This window comes from Linepithema humile, chromosome 3 (assembly GCF_040581485.1).
Source record: "Linepithema humile isolate Giens D197 chromosome 3, Lhum_UNIL_v1.0, whole genome shotgun sequence".
In the NCBI taxonomy this organism is placed as follows: domain Eukaryota; kingdom Metazoa; phylum Arthropoda; class Insecta; order Hymenoptera; family Formicidae; genus Linepithema; species Linepithema humile.
In genome coordinates, this window is record NC_090130.1 from 25,745,263 (window position 1) to 25,768,266 (window position 23,004).

Here is a 23,004-nt window from a genome sequence, read left to right on the forward strand (position 1 = left end):
ATCATGATTGACAATTAGCGTACAATCAATCATAATTTTATTAGCATAAACGATGGCTGCGTTTTAAATATTTAATATGTGCAACCCGAAATAAATTTTTAGCACACGTTTTTGGCATATAAAATATATCATATCATTTTTAAATCTATTTATGCAAAAAATAACTTGAGAAAAGAATCAAGATGCAAAAAATACAATATTTTATAAATTGATTTCATGCCAATTTAATTAAGCGGTTTCCTAAAGAAAAGATATGAGAAATATAGAAAGCAAAATTCACATTTTCTTCTATGTACAAATTTCGATAAATTGTTTATGCACTTTTTTATTTCAAAATTAGTTTAGAAATACTAAATATTGGTTTTATTAATTACAAATAATGCATGATAAGATATGAACTAAGATTACATTTTAATATTAATATTAAAGATCAATGAAGAGAATAATTTCGATATCCCTTGTATGTATTATTGTTGACTTATACTACTTTCACCCAACTTCTCCTGAATTGCGTTGAATTTCTGACAATGACGCTGATCGCTTAAAGACCCCTGTCGAGCTGGCCCCCCCTCCCCCCACCTTGCACAAATAAAAAAACCAATAGCGCAAAATTATAAGCTATTTATGAGCTTTCATATTCCGCAAATTAAAATTTTTGAGCTTGTCACGCTGAGCATGAATTTAATGTTTTTTGTGAGGGGGCTGAGTCGATATCGATTAAGGGTTGTTTGAAGACTAAGGGGGTGAGCTTAAAAATCAAAACTATATCAGTTCAAAAGCTCATAAATAGCTCTTAATTCTACCGCAAAGATTGATCCAATATTTTTATTTTTAAGCGGTGGGGGGAGGGGCTGAGTCGATATCGACTCAGCCTCCCCACAAAAAACATTAAATTCATGCTCAGCGTGACGAGCTCAAAAATTTTAATTTGCGGAATATAAAAGCTCATAAATAGCTTATAATTTTGCGCTATTGGTTTTTTTATTTGTGCAAGGTGGGAGACCAGCTCGACAGGGGTCGCTTAAAGTCGCGGGTTCATTAGCGAAATCAAACTAGTAACCGCGAATGAATGGAACGGATAACCGTAAATTTTCCAATTCCCGCATTAGTCGGATCGTTATCGCTTTAATATCCGCTGCGGAGACCGATAGAAACTTCGACGACAGAAATCAGCCTACGTGACGAATTCATGAATATAAAGCAGACATGCACAGCGTTCAATTTTATGAGTGTCGACGGGTACTAAAACCCGACACGGATTGTACATGACGATTTCTTCGAAATATATGCGAACTTAAGACATAATAAAATGCAATTAATTTTTTAGTATAAACCAAAATTTTCTCGTTTAGTATTTTTAAGTTGATCATATTCATGAGTTAGAATATTCTAAGGAACTTGTGTGAACATCTGATCTTTAAACAAATATTAATTCCAAAAAAGATTTACTTTTGCGCGAGCATTTTTTACATTTACTTTGTTTTACATTTATGATTCTATACATATATTTATATAATTATTATTTTGAAAAAATTACAAATATTTTTTATATACGAGTAATATATTTTCACGTATTAAAGTAAGATAATTGTAAAATAAAATAGTGTCAAATATCAAAATAATTTTTTTAACAGAATAAATAACTTTTCATTAATATTATTTTTAACAAAATAAAATTACGAAATATGATACATATTCCACGAATAACCTTCATATTTCGTTACATGAAATAGAAATTTTCAAAAGCGGATATACTTTCACAATTTGGCACTGTTTTGACAGCTGTAACTTCACAGTGGCTAAAGTTCGGCTACTGACTTCGTAGTTTTCCATCTCGTTCCCTTTCCAATATAGCTTCTGACGTTCTGCAAGTCTGTTACAAACTATGATCTACTTTTATTGACGAAAAGTCATCATAGTCCAAACATAAGTTCCAAGCAACTTTTCCGCTTATTTTGTCGCCTCCGACGCCGTAATTCAAAATGACCGACGAAGCCAATGCTTGATATTTTCCTCCGCCATGCTTCTTACGTTCACCCTCGCTATCTCGTTTTTCTGGGTCAATTACTCACTCCATTAACACCCTCATTAATCTCATAATAGAATCTTTATCCAAACTATTTTCGGCAGAATAAATTATCATCTTCTAACCGCCCATGAATACCTTCGTGATGATACAAGTTTTGTTCGCCAACTCTCTCGCGCAACTCCGATAATAAAAATACTGTGAGTTTTGCGGCATTGCGCTATCCGCAGATTCGCATGCGGTAATGGGTCGATCCTTCGGGAATCGACCGTATTAGCCGGAAACAAGCGCTGATGCGAAACTTTCGTCGCCGGGAACGCGGAACGCCCGACAGCCCGCCGAAGTTTACACCCACTAACGTCACGATAACATGTGCGTATGCAAATCGCGTCCGGTACTTTAATTGGTAGCAACGCAAACTGCAGCGAACATTACCGCTTGTGCGATAGAATTTCGAAATGGAACGATAGGAGAGAAGATTCAACAAGGTAATCTCAATTCTAACAAATCCTCATCATCGTCAAACGAAAATATTGACTCGTATATTACGCGACGCACAGTTTTTTTTTTTTTTTTTACTTTTAACGCTTTTTTTGTTGTTGAACGAAAGGGCTATTTATATAAAAAATTATACTGAAATTTAAATCAACAATAAATTCGAAAAGAAAAGAAAAACCATTATTTCCTCGCGTGTAAAGCATCCTTTGTAACGCTGATACTACGATGTTGTTGTCTGATGAAAAGGGCACTTACACTACTCTGTCGTTTGACTAATACGTGCTTTACTTAACTTCTTCAGTGCGCGGTCACTATTAAAATATTGATAAACTCATCGTTATCTAAATTTATCATCTCGTAACATTATCTTTTATTACAATAATAAAATGTACCTTTCACTTCAGATTGCTAGTTTATTTATTTTGCATATTTTGCCCTGCAAGAAACAATATTCGGGTCGCTTTTCTATTTACAACATTAAGACTACCACTATATTTAGGAGTAGTCGGTGACTCTGTCATCTGCTGTTATAATACATCATTAGCGCATAATGCCCTGGTGACACCGCGTTGGAGAATTGCCATAAGACAATGAACTCGCATGGGAAAGGATGAGATCCTACGAGCATATAATTTATGCAGTGGTTTCGGAGTGTCGAATGCACCTCCGTTGCAAAATGTTGGCGGCAAACACCATCAAATAATACTAATACATTTCAATTACAGCTGCGTATTAAATGCAAAATCGGACAGAGTGGCGGCAATGAATTATGCACAAAATCCGGCACCAAATTATTACACGTAGAGATAGTAATTAAAATAAGTTAATCGCGTAATATAGAAGTACTGTGCAACCAAAGTATAAACAAATAAGCGCAATCATTGTAATTTCATCACTGCTATCTATTTGATTCTCCTATTTAATCAATACCGCTTTAATTCTCGATTGCAAATGTTAAACTAACGAGCAATAAATTAATTGGACGCATCGCTATTGTTTAGTATTCCATCAAGTTCATGCGGCAATTTCAAAACTGCTCCATACGTAAAGTAACTTTAATTCTCGACTAAAATTTTGCTGCTTTCTCGATAATCTAAATCTGAAAGTTGAAGTAACAAAATTTGTAGATGTGATTATGTATAATCACTTTACTTTTTAAATATGGCCTATTGGCACTTTCTGTGATGTATCTTTATTCTTGCCTTAAAATGGTCGTACGAAAACACGAAGTGCTTAAGCAGAGGCGCCGTTTAACCTTTAAAAGCACGCGAGTAGAAAGCAAATCCGTGAAAGTAGCAAAGATCAAATATGAAAATACAAACAGGAGAACTCCAATAAAGGGCACTTTCAAGCAACTTCCCGGAGATGCGATTTTCTAAGTATAGCCAAGCATAGCCAGAAAGAGGTTATGAGGTGCGTGCTTCTTAAATCCAATTTCTTCGTAAATAGAAGCCCTCGACACACGCACACAGAAACAAGCGCCAGTGTAGTAAAATGAAAGACAAAATGCACTCAAAGTGTCTTGTTTCAAAAAGACATCAAAATTGAACGTCTCTAATGTAAAAAACAAAGAATTTAAAAATTATATTTTTATCCGGAAATTAACGAAATAGCGTTAACATTTGTTTGATGACAAATTCGGTAAACTTTTGATTATCCAAATGTTCTATTAAATTTTGATCGCATGTTAAGATCACGAAGGCCATACATCAATATTAAACGTTACGCGACAGCTACGAATATGCGTGAAACACATTCCAGTGTGATGTATGAGAATGATATTACAGCGTTATAGATATTATTCTATCAGTTTTAACACACGTACACTTCGCTTGATGTTACGCTCAACTGACAAAAAAATAATAGACAATTGAAACTATAATTCTACAATTGAAAAGACATTAGTAATGTATAATCCCGCAAGCTATAATTTAGCTTGAAAAATGTGACATTTAATTATTTAAAAAATTGTCTGAAATAGTAATAAATAAATAATGTAAATTAATAATAAATAAATTAAATCTTAGAATAATATGGTTAAAAAATTAAAGATTTATTTCCCTTGAATTTGTCGATTAACCGTTAATCTTTTAATTTTAATTTTTCCTCCAGTTTGTAGGAATAAAATAAAAAGTATGAATTTTGGTAATCAAAAAATAAATATGTTATCACATCTCAGCAATTAAAAACTACATATTATTACATGTCAAAGAAATATAGTATGCTATGAAAAAAAAACTTTATTTAATATACGCGTACGTGTGAATAAATATTCATTGAAGCAAATAATACAAATGTTACTTTCATGTCGAAAATAAAGGAATTTCATTGTATTTCACTTTGTATGAGATATAACGGCTTTGTACTTTATGAGATATACATGAAATGTGAATTAAAGTTGCATGAAAACACCGTTTATTTGAAGATTTACATAGTCGTTCCAAAAAAAGAGATGTATCCATTTTTCCACAAGAGCAAATAAAAATAAATAATGTAAAGTGTGACAAGTGTGCAAGCCAGAATTAACAACTATAAGCTATGAATTTTTTATCTTTATAGAATATATGCGACGATTGCCATTTATAATATTAAATACGACGTAATATGATAATGCACGATTAATTCGAGTGATTAAAATACGTAACGTAAAAACCCACCAAAAAGTACAAGATAGTTTTTATGCTCATGTTCATTATTTCTTTGACATGCAGCAAAAGAATAAAACTTGAATCCTTTATCATTGTCAATGAAATTACGTTATCAATAAAATATTGCTCACATGAAAACACCCAACATGCGAAAATTCTCTCTCTCTCTCTCTCTCACCGTCACTGAACTGTAAAAGCACAAGTTTATATTAAACTACTACAAATTGCGTTCTACCGCAGTTTGATTACATACCGCATTAATATTGTCAATACGAACGTAATGCGCGCACCAATGCATTTCATCTGTTCGAGACATAAATTTCAGAATTGCAGCGTTTATAATCGTATTTTCTTCGCGTGAAATATTACAACTAATTTGTTTCGACGAGCCGACGGCGGATTATTATTTCACAGCGCTCATCGAGGCCGTGACGCCATAAAACTGCGAATTTTACGTCGGCCTTTGCTACGTGATCGATTTGCAAGTTTCATTAGTTGTGTCCCCGGCCCTTCATTTGTTTACGATACGTGCCCCGCTTCGGTTGCCGGAAAACGAGTCGTTTGTTACAATGCTTTTCGGCCGTCCGGGGAGATCCCGGGCCGTTGGATGGAAACATCTCGCGGAATCGCAATATGCACGGAACGTGTTATGCATACACAGAGACAGGAAGAGAAAATCGCGGCACGGTGCGCTACATCGCGTAGGAAGTGTCAACTCGCCAGATTTATCGTGTTTTTACTTATACCAAGATTAACCCTGCGTGAATAACATCCCGAAATAGAGAGAGCGAGAGAGAGAGAGTGTCTGAATCAAAAGAAGAATGTGTCACCAATTTTGGTAGTATCAATTATTTTTGCATTAAACCTTTTACCATGTTTTGCTATATTTAATATTATAAATAAAATTTTTTGTTAAGTGTGCAAGAATTTTATCGTTAACTTAGAAAAGGAATTTTTAAAACGTCCTAAGTTTTTTCTCAATTTGGCTACTCCATGATAAATGATACCCTTTATATCTTAAATATTTAATTTCGTTAATTTTTAATGTCGTCTTACATCTAAAATAATCTGAATTAAGAATTAAAGATATATTCGTTATGTATTCTAAAATACATTCATTGTGTATTAAATTATGAGAATAATATTAAATTAATTATCAACGTCTGTTACGAAAAATAGGATAATTGCGAAAATGGGTGAAATTTAGCATTTTCCTCGTGTATATTCTTTACGTATCTCTATATTAAATTTAATATGCGCTCATGCAGTCTAAATATTACTCGTACTTCGTTATTTCGTCTGTGTTAATATGGCGTTTGAAAGAATTCTCTGCTAAATGTATTTTTCAAAAATGTATCAGGGAAGGACTTCACGACAAAACGATGCAAAATAAAACGCGCGATTGCAAATTTCGTGCAATTTGTCCGATATTTAGCAGACCGTGTCTCGATTAAATTGACGCAATTTGCGATGAAAAAACGTGTGCAGCACGCGCGCAAGCGTTTCGAGTGCGAAATTATTTTTATGTTTGCAGACCGAGAGGGGGAGGAAGAGACAGAAGAGAGCTCGCGCCATATTCCGGCATTCGCTTTGCTGCAGCGCTCTTTGTATCTCTCATGGCGTAGGTGTTCACGTTGAAAAAAGAGGATTCAAAAATTTAACAGCGTATAGTAACTCAAAGCATGAGAAAAAGACTTAATCAGCGTGCGCTTGCAAAAATCTTTAGAGACAGGGCACTTTATGTTGCAGTGATTTCAGTAATTTAATTGTATATTTCGCTAACCTTACTTTTATAAAACAGAGTCATTATAACACATCTTCATTATGTGTTACTTTCCACGTTCATTAGTCGCTCAGACGCGTATATGTGATACGGCATAAAAAAGACATAACCAGTATATGTAATTATTTACTAACATTTCACACCTATCGTTGTCGTACTTTCTTTTTCGTTTATTACTCAACGCTTTGGTTTCCGATAAACTTTTATTATTTCTCTCGATTTTGTAATTTTCTTATTGTTATTGTTATTTTTTTGTAAACAATTGACAATTACAAACTCAATGTTTTTTTTAAGAAAATGGTGTAAAATGCAATGAAAGCAAAAAAACTATTTTCAAATATTGCTGGATTTTGCGCAAACATATTTCAAAGCCATCAACTGCAATAAAATTGTTTAAAATGCGAAAGATATAAATCCTGTATACATGACCGCGGCAATGAAAAACTTCACAGTCATGGAGGATTAATTCTACTCACTTAATGTCACACGAAAGGCTTTAAAATGAGTTACCGTGAAGAGTCTGTGATCCCACGTATAACTCAACCTCGCGTATAACTCAAGGAAGCGAAATCGAATGGAGTCTTAATTTGGCTGAACATCTGGAGTGATTATTCCACTCGTAGCAACCTAATTATGTGTGTGCTTGCAAATTAGAATCGCAATTTATACATCGCAAGAATTTCAAAGATAGCAAATGCGCGAGTGATCGATGTCCGTTTAATGCGCCGCGGCGGCTTAGTCATTAGTCATCCGCGCCTGCGTAACCCACAATTAATTATTATCCTGATAAATGTCACGCGCTACGTGTTTCGACAATAAATCGTTATACGCTGGTATGATGCACGCGTGCTACCATCGAAGTGTATACCCAATCGTGCAGGTGTCATGTAATTTAATGATCGCTTAAGGTTAACAGCCGATTGCGCATTACGCGCGATGGACCTACAGAAAATCAAACTCCGGACGGCGTGAAATATTTTAACGGTCGCTACACTTTCGGCGTGCGACATATAATTTGCGTTTAACGTATACGAAGTTTATCGGGGATAAAGAGCAATATTTCACGAAAGTGTGTTCCGCGAAGGATAATAAAATGAGACTTTATGCGAATAATTTCGACGAGAGCTTCTTCGGTTCATCAAAGAGAATCGTTCGTAAGTGTAAACAAGTTACTTGTCTTCTAACTTAAATTAAAGCAAATTTATTAAGCCTGCGAAACTCATTAACCTAAATTAGAATATCCTTTTTATGATGAAACAGATCCCACATTACGTTATACAAATTTAGGCAGCAGTCGAGCTCTGAACTAACTTCTCCGTTTCGAACTAAATATGGCCCTCTACAAGCCATATTTACATACGCGACTTGTACTTTGTTTTCGTTCATAGACCTTTGTACACGCTGTCCCGCTTATATCCACGCGAAAATAAACAAGTCCCCTATCAACGCGGCTCTAACCCTGCGAAGGAACTTCCCAAGGGACTATTCCGGGAACTTTGTTTCCAACCAACAACGCTTCCCAGGTGTGTCACCTAGGGAGAAAAGCACTAGAGAAGACGCAGTGGGAGGGATACATGAGAAATGATAATACCACTTGACAAAGAACAAGAAAAATTTACGAGCTGGAAAGGTACTGTGCGTCGCAAGACAGCAAATATCACTTGCTCCAATTCGCAAAAATAACATTTAGTCCTTTGCCATCGAGAGGTAATGCAACGATAAGATAATCGATATTCCCGCAAATTAGCTTGCTGTCAAAACAATGTAAGCTTGAAGAGAAAAAGAGCATTAAAGTCAAAAGTTTATATAACATCTTGCGATATTCTTACAAATTGCTTACAAAGGGAGAGAGGAAGAGAGGGAGGGAGGGAGAGAGAGAGAGAAAGAGTGAGAGAGAGAGATATGACCGAGATAGATAGCAAAAGAAAATTTTTAGATAAAAATCCGTCATACACGCGTGTGCTTTGTTTTAGGAAATTTCTCATGGATTCAAAAGCTTCGTGTCTATTTCAACTCGCGCGATTCCAACTCGAGCGGTAAGAGAGCGAGATTATATCAATCGGATAATAAGCAAGTCTCTGTAATCAATGCCGAAACAGCGTGCAATATCCTCGGGGAGTTTTACCGAAAAGTTTCATGCTCGATGTTCTCGATGGTTTCGGGATGCGTCGTGGGAACGAAAGCACGGAAGAACCATGCTTGATACGGTAAATGGAAAGCAGAACGATGCACGGGGAATATAAGCAACGCGTGAGGAGTATAATACATATACGGCCGTACATTCGTGTGCAAACACCGATATCCGTGATGGATGTTTTGAATCCCCTTACAGAAAACGAGTTTCGACAGCGGATCGCTTGTAGCGCCATGTATAATTCTACGTCTAGAAATGCATCTTGATTTTGTGCATTATTTTACGAAATTGATTTCCCTCAACAAAAGCTTTTTTCGAAAAATGTATCTTCCTTAATTTCTACAACAATGAAGTTTAACATCGACGAGTTCTAAATTACATTACTGTTTTAAAAGAAAATTTTATTAAAATTTGCTGCATTAACCATGCGAAATTGATTCTTTTTGATGAAAATCTTGTTCAGGAAAATTTTTTCTAATTATCTTGATAAATAAATTCTAAAGCAGATCTCTATTTCAAAATGAAATTTAATTAATATTAATAAAACACCTACTAGAAAACTAGCTGTGGAAAATACAAGTTTCGAAAGTAGACCGTTTGTTTCAGGGGTCTAGAAATAGACCTTGCTTTCAATCACATTAGACCAAAATTGGCCTTTTTTAACGAAACTTATCTTGATTGGTCTACTTTTTTTTTTAATTTTTATCTTTATGAATAAATACTGAAATAAATCTCAGTTTTAAAGCAAAATGTAATTAAGATTATAGCTATAGAAAACCAACTGCAGAAACCTAACTATAGAAAACTAACTGTAGAAACTGCAAGTTTCTACAGCGAACTGCTTATAGCATTATGTATAATTCCAAGTCTACAAATGCACCTTGATTTCAAACATCATTCTGCAAAATTGACTTATTTATTCAAAACTTTTCTTAGGAAATTTTTTTAAACTTTTATCTCGGCGAAAATGAATATATAAGTTTGATCTCTGTTTTGAAACTTAAATAAAATTAGCCATTAACTAGATCTTATTACCTATTTAAATTATTAAGACTAAATTATCTTAGATTTCACTTCATTATTAAAGATATCAAATATATATAGAGTAATATAGAGCGAGATTATACCAATCGGATAATAAGCAAATCTTATAAACAATAAATCGGCTTATCTGATAAAAAAATAATGAATTTAAAACAACACTTTTGAAATCTTATATGTAATATAATCTGTGCTGGATGAGAATTTTTTTCACCATTAAATTCTACTGTAATAATGTTCTCTTGTAAAATAAAATTTTTAAGACTGGAATTATTTTTTATGTTAGTTATAAATCTGAAATCAGTTTCCTTACATGGCAAACGTGCCCAGAGTAATAAATACGTTCGAGAAATACGACACGATGATACTCTTTCCTCATGATTAAATATTCTTTGCTACTTGCGGGATCAAAAGAAATGCGTGTTTACTCTCGGGCAATCCTCACTTTATCAAACTAATAAACAAGAATTATAAAAAACAGGTAGAGAGTAAATCTTCAACTGCTTGCTGCACTTCGTTACAACGACGAAGCACTGTAATAAGCAAATCTTCAAACAACATAGGAGAGGGTCTCTCTCACGCAAATTCCCAAAGGAATCTCCGGCAAAAATTTTTCTCGATCCGCCCGCCGCATTTGCTCTCCGGGAAAAATCAAGGGAGATTCGAAAAAGGATTGACGAAGCAGCGTCGGTAGATGGAAAAATCAAACGAACATAATTTGAGACGAAATCGTTGATAAAACAGGACGAACGTATTTTACGTTAATCGCTTTAACTAAGCACAACACGGATTTAGTATTTGAAGTGCGCAGCGCGAGATGTTTATACGAGCGGGGAAAAAGAAAATACCTACGCGAACGCTTGACCGTAAGCTTAATTAAAATGCGAATACACAATCTGTAATCCATGTAGAAATGTGTGTACACGCGTCGATTAAATTTGCATGCAAATATCCTACTGCCTTAACGAAGTGAATTCAGCACATTGAATTTTTCTTTCGCGCACACCGCTTATTATGAACGAGCATCAGCGATTTCTCGAGATTATCTACGTCGTAATCGGAGGGAAAAACATCTGCCTGATAGTCTTCAGGGATATAATCCGCAGAAAGATCATATGGGATATCGTTAAGCTTCGTATAACTACTTTCTATTAAAAGAACTGTACACCTAATCAAGAAAAGTGTCGGAATAGCGATAAAATTTTTTAATTGAAGATCATAGTTTGACTTTCCTCGCACGTAAATAGATACTAAAACTTTATTTCTTATTTAATCTTTCGTATCTTTTCAGATAAATAGATAATAAAATCATATTATTTATTTTCCGTGGAAAATAAAATAAAATAAAGCTTAAAGACTTGCCTTAGCAGAATTTTAATTTCATATAGTATGGTATTCATATGTATAGCATAGTTAAATTAGTATAGTATAGTGAAAATTAGATCTTGAGAAATAATATCCAAACCAATTTTTTTGAAACTAGCTTAAATTTGTCTAGAAATTGCATATAAGGGATGTTACACGATAAAATGCTGATTATATTTGAATAAGAGTAAACGCTTATTATATATATATATATATTGATTACCTGCGTAAAACTACTTTTAAAATTAGTTTCAAATCAAGAAAAATGAAAGTTGAACATTAAGCAAAAATATAATAACAATTAAATTCTTAATTTTTCATAATTTTTCGGATAAATAGATAATATAACCGTTTTTATAATCATTTTAAATGAAAAATTTCTACGTAAAGAATTATTCGTGTTTGATATATCGCTTGATCAAGGAAAATGAATAATTAGTGTCCGAATATTCGGATAATTGGTGTTTTACTATACGTAAAGTATTTAATAATACTCTGCCACACCAAGACGAAAATGTTAAAAGTTCAGATTTTGCTAGCGTAAGTGAATTTTGTTTCACAAAACGCCACTTTCGTTGCTCAAGACATTTTTCAATTTTCAATTTACCGCGGGCTTGGCGTGCACGTGAGAAACGCGTAAAATGTTGGGTCTCATGTACGTGCGCCGACCTAACAATTTGCGTGCTCCGAACCCAACAGTTTACCGCGCGGCAAATTTCACACACGTAAAGCGTCGGTTTTACGGGCGTCTCTTTCCGCGAGTAAAGAAAATTCAACAAAGTACTCACCCGCGCCAACGCCACCGCCGGAAAGTCGTCCCACGCAAGCTGCGCTTCCTCGCCCGTGTTACCACGACGCTGACCGGAGAGGATTCTCGCCGCCGTGAGAGTGCTCATGCCCATGCCGTCGCCGACGAAGAGGATGACGCCGCGTGCCACCCCGGTCGGCGGCGTCGTGCCGCTGACGCTGGAACGAGCCGCAGCACTGATCCGCGCCTCAATCGCCCGCGTAGCCGATTCATACCAGAAGCGCCTCTCTGTAACAGATAAATATCGTGTTTGTACGATGTAGTCGAATCAACAGAAGTTATCAGAAATTGAAAATAAAGCACTGTCACGCGTTGCTCGGAATTTAACTCTCAGGAAGGTCAATAGTTCGTATTTTGACAAAATCGCTCCGCTTTTCCGATTGCGCAAGCAAACTGCAATTTTATTCGGAAATAGGATCAGACAAAAGATTCGAACATTTTGTTCGAAAGCAAACTGTTTGACCAGTTCGAAGGAAAAAAAAGAAAATCTTTTCAACTCGCAGTGTCTCCAGATTTGAGCAGTTTGGACAATAAAGAAAATTGAAGCAGAAATAGTACGATTTGAACAGAGAAAATAATTAGTTTCTTGTTTTTGCCTAACTTTACACAGATGTCAATATTAATAAAAATTTTTATATTGAATAAAACTAATAAAATTGGTTCATAAAATGTTTAAAAAACATATTTCTCTTATTAATAATATGTAATCTATAAAATAATATATAAGAGACTATAAAGAAGAGAGAAAGAGATTAAAAGAAAATAAACGAACAAAGATTCGAACTTCCCAATTTGCTGGACGACTTGACATTACACGCTTAACACTACACGCAAATAATAGATAAATCATGAATTATTTATCTCAAAGCTACTCTGCCGATGTCCAAAGCCTGATGTCCCCCTGAGCTTTCTCTTCTCAGTAATTCATCATTGACTGTCCCTTTATAACATTCACTCGCAACGATCGCCCGATATTTTGTACGACATTTTCGACATTAACTCCTGCGCATTCCTGATTATACTTTGTCACATCATGACAAAAGTATAACTCAAAATAACACGACATATAGAACTACGATTCGTTTGACATTTCAAAACAGACGGTAACAAAAGAAAATAAAAAATTACGCATTAATTTTATATGTGCTATTTGTCGCAGCTATGTTATACCTGAACTACTTTTATACATCTGTATATTTCATTGATAAGAATTAATACAGATTTGTACTTTGAAATGATTAGAGCGTTTTATCTATCTTATATTATATAATGTTATAAAAGAAATAAATATACAAGTTAAAATCAAAGATTCACGGAATAAAATATGCAAGCTATGTGAAACTGATTAGCGCTCTATATTAACTGACAATTTTGTATACTTGTACGAAATAATTTCAAAATTTATCGTATTTGAGAACAATTTAGATTTACGATTCTACGATACAGAGCGCTCTCCGTCGCGTTCGACCGAGTCGAGTGTCGCCGAACAAATAATGGCAAGGTGATAACAGCAGCAAACGTACGCGATGTAGATCCAAAAAAAAAAAAATAAAAACAAAACACTAGCGCCCCAAGCCAACATCGAAATATATATAAGGCACCATACGCACGTAAATCACAAAAATAAATACTCCATATTGAAGATTATAAGCACCAAATTCCATGAGCCGATATTTAAGATGTTATAAAATATTTAATGTATTACGATAAAATATATATTCTGTCCCTTGTATTTAAAACTTTTATTCTAATAAATGTATTACTTTCTTATCTTTTCCACTTCTGTAGATTCGACCCCTGTCGAGCTGCCCCCCCCATCTTGCACAAATAAAAAAATCAATAGCGCAAAGTTATAAGCTATTTATAAGCTTTCATATTCCGCAAATTAAAATTTTTGAGCTCGTCACGCTGAGCATAAATTTAATGTTTTTTGTGGGGAGGGGGCTAAGTCGATATCGATTAAGGGTTGTTTGAGGACTAAGGGGATGAGCTTAAAAATCGAAACTATATCAGTTCAAAAGCTCATAAATAGCTCTTAATTCTACCGCAAAAATTGATACAATATTTTTATTTTTAACCCGGAATTTGGTGTTAAGTCGATATCGACTCAGCCTCCCCACAAAAAACATTAAATTCATGCTCAGCGTGACCAGCTCAAAAATTTTAATTTGCGGAATATGAAAGCTCATAAATAGCTTATAATTTTGCGCTATTGGTTTTTTTATTTGTGCAAGGTGAAAGGGCCAGCTCGACAGGGGTGTAGATTCGTTAATGTTGCTCAAAATAAAGATTAATTCCACTTGATTATAATTAATTCTTAGCTTAGGCAACGCTAACAAATCTACAACACAAAGGTGCAAAAAATACTATAATAATCATTTATAAAAATAAAAAATTGAAAAACAAGGAACAAAAATATAATGTTTTTTAATACATTAAATATTTTAATGAATGCCTTATATATTTCATGGCTCTTGAGTTTCTACTAGTTTTAAATAAAATAAATTTTGCGCGGCAAAACATTAAATATGAGTAAAAAAAAAAATTATAAGCTGACTAATAATATTTAAATCTGCAAAAGAGAACGTCAACAGCACACAGTGTTCCCAGGCGGTCTCCCATCCTGGTACTGACTACGCCCAACGTTTCTTAACTTCAGTGATCGGACGAGAACTGGTGCATTAAAACGTGGTATGGCCGTTGACGATAATAACGTTTTCAGTTTTGGGACAAATGGAATATGAAACAGTTTTAAATAAAATAAATTTTGGGCGACAAAGGTTAAATATGGGCAAAAAAAAATTATAAGTTGACTAATAATATTTAAATCTGCAAAAGAGAACGTCAACAGCACACAGTGTTCCCAGGCGGTCTCCCATCCTGGTACTGACTACGCCCAACGTTTCTTAACTTCAGTGATCGGACGAGAACTGGTGCATTAAAACGTGGTATGGCCGTTGACGATAATAACGTTTACAATTTTGGGACAAATGGAATATGAAACAGTTTTAAATAAAATAAATTTTGGGCGACAAAGGTTAAATATGGGCGAAAAAAAAATTATAAGTTGACTAATAATATTTAAATCTGCAAAAGAAAACGTCAACAGCACACAGTGTTCCCAGGCGGTCTCCCATCCTGGTACTGACTACGCCCAACGTTTCTTAACTTCAGTGATCGGACGAGAACTGGTGCATTAAAACGTGGTATGGCCGTTGACGATAATAACGTTTACAATTTTGGGACAAATGGAATATGAAACAGTTTTAAATAAAATAAATTTTGGGCGACAAAGGTTAAATATGGGCGAAAAAAAAATTATAAGTTGACTAATAATATTTAAATCTGCAAAAGAGAACGTCAACAGCACACAGTGTTCCCAGGCGGTCTCCCATCCTGGTACTGACTACGCCCAACGTTTCTTAACTTCAGTGATCGGACGAGAACTGGTGCATTAAAACGTGGTATGGCCGTTGACGATAATAACGTTTACAGTTTTGGGACAAATGGAATATGAAACAGTTTTAAATAAAATAAATTTTGGGCGACAAAGGTTAAATATGGGCGAAAAAAAAATTATAAGTTGACTAATAATATTTAAATCTGCAAAAGAGAACGTCAACAGCACACAGTGTTCCCAGGCGGTCTCCCATCCTGGTACTGACTACGCCCAACGTTTCTTAACTTCAGTGATCGGACGAGAACTGGTGCATTAAAACGTGGTATGGCCGTTGACGATAATAACGTTTTCAGTTTTGGGATAAATGGAATATGAAACAGTTTTAAATAAAATAAATATTGCGCGGCAAAACATTAAATATGGATGAAAAAGAAAACTGTAAACTAACGGACAATGTTTAAATTTGCAAAAGAGAACAGCACATAGTGTCCCCAGGCGGTCGTCCCATCTAGTATTGACTTAAAAAAAAGTCAACAGCAGATAATGTATTTTGTTATATAAGACGCTTGTTGTTTTTCATGACCTACAATACAGCGTATACACATCAACCCGCTATCTTTGTGTCGCAATAAACTGCAAATTCAAAATCGCGATGAATATTGATATTATTTCCTAATAATTGCCAATTAATATTCTGCACTATTAACGAGCTCTTCCGCTATTAATTTATATAGTTTACTTCACGAATCTTTAATTTTAACTTGTATATTTATTCTTGCTTATAACATTATAATATAAGGTAATAAAACGCTTTGTGTATTACTCTCAAAATGTGTGTATTATTTTTCATCTGTGAAAAACGTGAAAAGCATATAAAAGTTTTATAGTTTAGATGTAGGATAAGTGTAGCGGATGGGCGTGCAAAACTAACTGCACAATTTTTTATTTATAGTTGCCTGTTTCGAAGTGTCGATCGGATCGTAGTTTTATACAACTGTGGTTTTTCGAGTCATTATACCTATGTCACAATATAACGAAGAATGGATCAAAAATGCATGGGGGTTAAAATCGGAAATGTCGTGTAAAATATCATCGTATTTTTGCGAATAAATAATATAAAAAAGCAATCATCAATGGATCACTAAAAAGAGGAGGAGAAAGAAAGCCAGAAGACATCAAACATCGACAGAACAACTTTATCGAACTAATTTATCATTTATTTATTATTTATTACTTATCGGATGTTAATTAATAGATAGACAAAAAGTATTTCTAAAATATAATATTTTACGTGTAAGTAAAATAAAAAAAAAAAAAAAAATAAAGTATTTTAAACTAGAAATCGATTTTTTCCACGCATTCTTATTAAAAAAGATCTAATGCTGAATGAAATAAATGTTTGTTAATTAATAAAAATTTAGAAATATATTTTTGAATATTTTAAATTAATCTTTCAGTTGCGTTTTTGGCTTATGTATACGCATTATTACGCATTTTATAAGTTTTATGTTCAAACTATAACAATTTGTGAATTTTCGAACCTAAAGTTAGTCCAAACAGTTAGAATATATTTTCAGTTCGAAAGATCTAAACTATTTGAAGTTCAATCTCTTGAGATCTCAACTGTCTGAATTGCTCGATCAGCTGAAATTTTCAAGCATTATTCGGGATGTTGCCTACTGGTTTTTCTCTTGCCGTGCTATATCTTTTTAATCCTTTCAACGCAGCCTTTCATCGCGCAAAATAAATGATACAAAGAACCGATATTGATTTTATTTAACTCTAGCACGCTAGAGTTCTTTTTTTTATAGATGCTTATAAATTATGCTATGTCTTTGAACCGTATACCTGAAAAAAATTTTTTAAATTGCGCAAAAATCCATTAAATTCATATATAAATTCTTCTTAATATAAATATTCACAAACTCTAAAATTAGCATTAAAAATTCGAAACCTTTCTTTTAAGTGCTTAAAACAATCTTACAATTACACAATAATTACAAATATTTTTAATCTACATATTTAAAAAAAACAGAATTTTTTTTAAATAATAGTAGAAGTACATTTTATTATTTATTAAAGAGACAAAAATATGTATATCTTGTTATTTTTATAAAACAAATATTAAATCAAGCAAAAATAACTGTAAAATAAAAAATTAAAAAATATCTTCCCAATGCATTATAAAATTACAATAAAATATCATATCAAATTAGTAAAAAATATGTATTTCTAACATAGAAACTGATTAATTACAAAATGAAAAAAATAAGGTTTGAAAGTTTAGCGCATAAATAAAATATATAACGGATATTACTCCTTCACTTGTAAAATACTTCGAAGATATATATATGAAAAGCTATGTATTTGCTTAATTATACATCTCTAAAGTGCACCTACTTTAAATGATCGTGTGAAACTCGTAAATTATCACGGCACCTCTGTCTTCTAATCCACTTCCTTCTTAAAGTTAACTTACTAATGAGAGATCACTGAAAGAGAAATATCTTTTATCCATATCAAGAAAAACGGAATGAGCCACATCACGAAAACATATAGATATAGCTATTTGGAATTAATAAATATTTGATCTTTGTAAAAAAATAATTGACGGTTTAATTTTGCTAGAGATGTATGAGATTAAAAATTGCACTAAAATTATACAACTCGATTGTTGAAAATTTATTGAATTTTTATTATATCAATGAACATTATTTAAATAAACTTTTTTTATTTTTTTAGCAAACATAATTACGAAATTAACGTTGTAATAGTTTCTGAATAAAACAATTAACTTAATTTTTAGGATAAAAACTTGATTTATACAACTTTGAAAATATTGTGAAAATCAAATAGAAAACAAAATAAAAAAAATTATAATTAATTAAATGCGACTTATTTATTAAAAAGTTCCAAATATGTTAAAATATAAAGTAAATCTTTCAATTTTGCACAATCGCACTTATTGCCTGATTGAAACAAAAAATATATAATGGCGGGAAAGGCTTATGGCTTCTTTCAATGAGCTTCCTTTCTTATCATTTCTCCTTTCCAATCAACAGAAGCGAGGAAGACCCTTGCCAAACCCTCGATCTTAATACCAGATAAATGATCCTAATTGCCTACTTCTCAATAGCTCCACTAAAGAAACGAGTAACATATTTTACTGTCTTACTAATTACGTATCTCATAAGAAAGACGGAAAATAGGAAAAACAAGAATTTATCTGAAAGTGGGGAAAGCTATAATGAGAAAACCATTGCGCTGTCCTCGGCCACTTGAAAAAATTGATAAACGTTCTATGATAATATAAAGTCTACGCTACATTCGTTACGAACGTCTTACTTGATTAAAGATTAAAGTATATATAATTATTAAGTTAATAAGGACCTTTAAAGATTCAGTGAGCCAATTGATAGAATCGGAAGAGTAAAACGGACTACGAGATATGCAGTATCTGAAGTGAAGTCGCGTGTCAAGGAAGTTTTAAAGCCGAACGGTTTCTTTCAAAGTTCGACGATATTGCCGGAAGTAATAGGTTCAGCAAGAACGGCTGTTTCTCCAACCCGCGGTTGGACGAGACCTCCGTGCGGTCACGGTTTCTCTGATTCTCGCTTCTATTTTCCATTACGACTCGATAATGGGTAAGTTGAAGCAGCCCACACCATAACCATACATAAAACGTTATAAGTTAATTGCGATTTTTAATATGAAAATTAGCAATAAAAAACAAAACAAATTAATTAGATCCGTATTTTTTTTCAAAAAACACTAGAAAAAACATAGCTTATTTCTTCAGGATTAATAAATTTAATTTTTTGGATAAAATCTCTTTTAATAATACAAATTAATAAAACAAATTAAAGAAATCAATATATAAAAGAAATTTTCATGTACTGATAAAATTCAAGAAATGTCAGAGCATTTAAAGATATCGCACACACAGCAGAAGTGCTATTATAGAATAAAAAAAATATTTTAATATATAACTATAAAGTTTCTACACACTATTTTCCTCGATGCTTTTTCATAGACCATAAAATTTTCAAGCACGTTTAATCTTATAATGGTATTTCTACTGCAATGTATTTAAACTTTGATAACTCTCGAATGATTCATAAAAATTCTTCTTTGTTATTGAATTTTTCCATTTGTGTGTGTGTGTGTGTGTGTGTGTGTGTGTGTGTGTTCCATTACTTATAAACTACATTTTATTTAAATAATTTAATCTGTTTTTACATAAATAAAATTATTCTTTTTAAAAAAATTCTATTGTATTTAAGCAATTATGATAATTTGCCTGATTTTTCGTATAACTTTGAAAATGGTGGCACATTTTGGATAAAAATTTCACTTGCGCGTTTATTTAGTATCTCGCTAAAGAGAAGCATAAAGAAGCAGCATTCAAGCTTCGCGTCGATCTAACCCATTTAGAATTCAAACCAATGTATATGGAGGAACACATTCTCCGCAGCTAACCATTTCAACACACTAATTCATGAAAAATTTAAACCGGCAGCCAGCAGCTCGAAAATATACAAGGCATACGATTTGCAAACGTTTTATCCATGGATTCGGCATGGATCGGCACTTCTGCCGATTCTTGCCCTCTGCCACTAACTCGCGCATTGTAAAAGTCTGGCGGGTTTTTCGCGGGAAAAGTTCCGAGACTCTCGTGTCAAGCGAAAAAAAAACATAGCCGAGATTTACTCGGCGGGATAGGAATAACGGCGCGGACGCAACATTTCTATGCATTTTGGACGCGACGGGCGCACGTTTGCATATTTCAGCGGAACGAGGCAAAAGTAGCTTTTGAATTTTTAACTCTATCACAAAGTTTGATTAATAATACTCCACGTGCGAAATGTGCACAAACACTGCTCTAACCGCGAATAGGGCGTTGTCAGCCACGAACGGGTCAATTGGCGGACAATTGGCAATCAACGCGAAGCAAAAAACACTTGTTTTCAATGCATACCTTTGAATAGTTTCATGAATTCCAAATGTCATTAAACAAAGTTATTAATTTAATAACGACAAACAATGATTAAACACGCGATTATATTTCGTAGGTACATTTCCAATTTATAATTAACAAATATTATTTAGTAATAATATTTATCTATTTAATTTTAAATACCGAAGAATTACAAGAAAATATATAGAGGCGGTTAGAAGAAATAATATTAAAGTAGTATGTGTATTTCTTTTTAAATATTATTTTTGCATTTAAACATATTATAGATTATTTGTATAATAACTAATGTTGATTAGAAGATAATGTTAACAAAAGTAACTTCGAAATAACTAGAACATTTGAAGATTTCGCCTGAAATATTTTACTTCTTAAGCCGAAGATTACGCAGAATACAACACAATACTACGTTCATTCTGTTAATCATTTAATCCCTCAACGCGTAACGCACGTTTGTCCGATACGCAGATATCGCAGATCTACACAGTGATAATGTATAAAATCATGTTTAAATAGCTTTATCGCTCCTGTGAGCATTACGAGCGTAGCGGCCTGGTTACGGCTGACTGTAACAGCGGTAAACAAATTATTACTAACGCGTACCATACCGTATTATCTATTGCACTCGGAATTCAAAAGCGACAATCAAGTTTTATATCTCACAGCGGATCGTCTTTGTTAGCTAAGAGAATGTTAAACAGCGATGACCCCCTGTGACTACAAAAACGTTGTACTGAATTTCTAGCTTAAGAATTCTCTCACCGTGCATAAATAAATTATACTTGCGCCAGTGCAAGGCGAGGATTGTTAAGTGCGTGCGTATGTATAATGCAGGAAATATTAGCAAAGCGAAATGGTATTAAAGAGAATCGTTTAAAAATAGAGTGACAAAGAAATGAAAGAGAGACAATTGTCAAAAGATCCCTGCGGGAATCTTGAACAAGTTTGAGAGAAATGAATTGCTTATATGAAAACTTCTTACAGATAAAAGATTTTAATAAAAATTTCAATCAAAGTTTTGGTCTAATTCTTTGAAGCACAATTTGTTATGTATTTGCAATAAAGACTTAAAGGAACCGTTACGAAACTTTAACACATAATTTTTGTTGACGCGTACGGATTGAAAAAATTTTTCTTTTCGAATTTCAATTACGGAAGAAACAAATTTTCGCCCACAAACATATCTGATATTTCTCGATAATGTAAAAATTAGTACCTTCTTTATTTTTATAGACATAAATTTTTGTCATAACGTTTTTAGAAGAAAAATTTAGGAGAGCGGAATTTGGTAAACATCCATAATGTATAATCAGTTTTGCGAAAAATTTTTCTTTCCATCTACAACCAACCTAAGAAAACACAAGATAGAACATTCCATTCAAAGGGCAAACTTTGCTAGACTGCTCTTGAAAGCTTTCTTTTTTCCAGATCCTCCATATAGTTTAAATTCCCGCTGTCAAGGAAAATGGACGGCGCGACTAAAAATTACGAAAACTCTGATGTAGAATAAAGAGCAGAGGTCGTGTCAAGGAGGGTGTAGGATTTCATTGGTAGTCACAACATAGCCCTCTTTGATCAAACGAAGGTGGTCGCGAATATATATTACTTGCCGCTTGCTGATTGCTGCTGTTTCAATTTCCTTTGAAGACTCAGAAGGCCTAGTGATTTACACACGGGATTTTTTTTTTTAATTGCGTCAGGACTGAGATTAAGGTCTTTTTGCCTTTGAACACCTCACGAGTTCTATAACGTAAGCGTTACGACGTCGTTTGACTCTGCGCTAATGCAGGTTGTATGAAAATGTTAAGAGCAAATGAAAGAGGTCCGGATCACGATTTATGCCGTAGTGCACTTCTTTTAATAGAAATTGTTAATTAAAAAAAACTGTTCTTTCAGTTTTACGCCGTGTCGTAAAAACTGTCTTGCGGAAATGTATGACCACAGTTTCACTTCATATTTTAAATTTTGCGCGAAAATCATATGTGCAAATTGCGACAATCTTAAGTTCTGATACATTTAAAATATGTAGAAAGATTATTTCTATGGGAATAAAATTATCTAGTTTTTAATGTGCAGCTCCGAGAATTTTTGCATGCAACACAAACCGGATAATTATCTCCAACTTTTTTCCTACTTTTATGATAAAAATCTTAAAAAGTTTGAAAAACAGCTTATTATAATAATAATGTAAATTTTAAAAAAGTACACTTACGGCAAGTGTACTTACAAAATACGGATCTAACGAGATAGATAAAGATAAGTAATAAAAAAAATTGTAGAGCAACGGTAGCGAATCCATCAAACATGTTGACGAGGAGTAGCAAAA

At 33.4% G+C, this 23,004-nt stretch overlaps 1 protein-coding gene and 5 non-coding genes across 7 annotated transcripts in view; all 6 read right to left on the reverse strand.

Annotated features, from left to right (window-relative positions):
* LOC105675135 (alkaline phosphatase-like) overlaps nucleotides 1–23,004 on the reverse strand; it is a 181,594-nt gene that overhangs the window by 131,293 nt on the left and 27,297 nt on the right. For both annotated transcript variants that reach the window (XM_012372026.2, XM_012372016.2), the window contains one exon: nucleotides 12,284–12,531. In XM_012372026.2, coding sequence (XP_012227449.2) covers nucleotides 12,284–12,397 — 114 coding nt within the window. In that variant the 5' untranslated portion in view covers nucleotides 12,398–12,531. The remainder of the gene's footprint in view (nucleotides 1–12,283; nucleotides 12,532–23,004) is intronic.
* LOC136999129 (5S ribosomal RNA) lies at nucleotides 14,889–15,008 on the reverse strand. The gene has a single exon (XR_010889533.1). It is a non-coding gene; the product is annotated as a 5S ribosomal RNA (ribosomal RNA).
* LOC136999152 (5S ribosomal RNA) lies at nucleotides 15,146–15,265 on the reverse strand. The gene has a single exon (XR_010889552.1). It is a non-coding gene; the product is annotated as a 5S ribosomal RNA (ribosomal RNA).
* LOC136999163 (5S ribosomal RNA) lies at nucleotides 15,404–15,523 on the reverse strand. The gene has a single exon (XR_010889564.1). It is a non-coding gene; the product is annotated as a 5S ribosomal RNA (ribosomal RNA).
* Nucleotides 15,662–15,781, reverse strand: LOC136999174 (5S ribosomal RNA). The gene has a single exon (XR_010889575.1). It is a non-coding gene; the product is annotated as a 5S ribosomal RNA (ribosomal RNA).
* Nucleotides 15,920–16,039, reverse strand: LOC136999185 (5S ribosomal RNA). The gene has a single exon (XR_010889586.1). It is a non-coding gene; the product is annotated as a 5S ribosomal RNA (ribosomal RNA).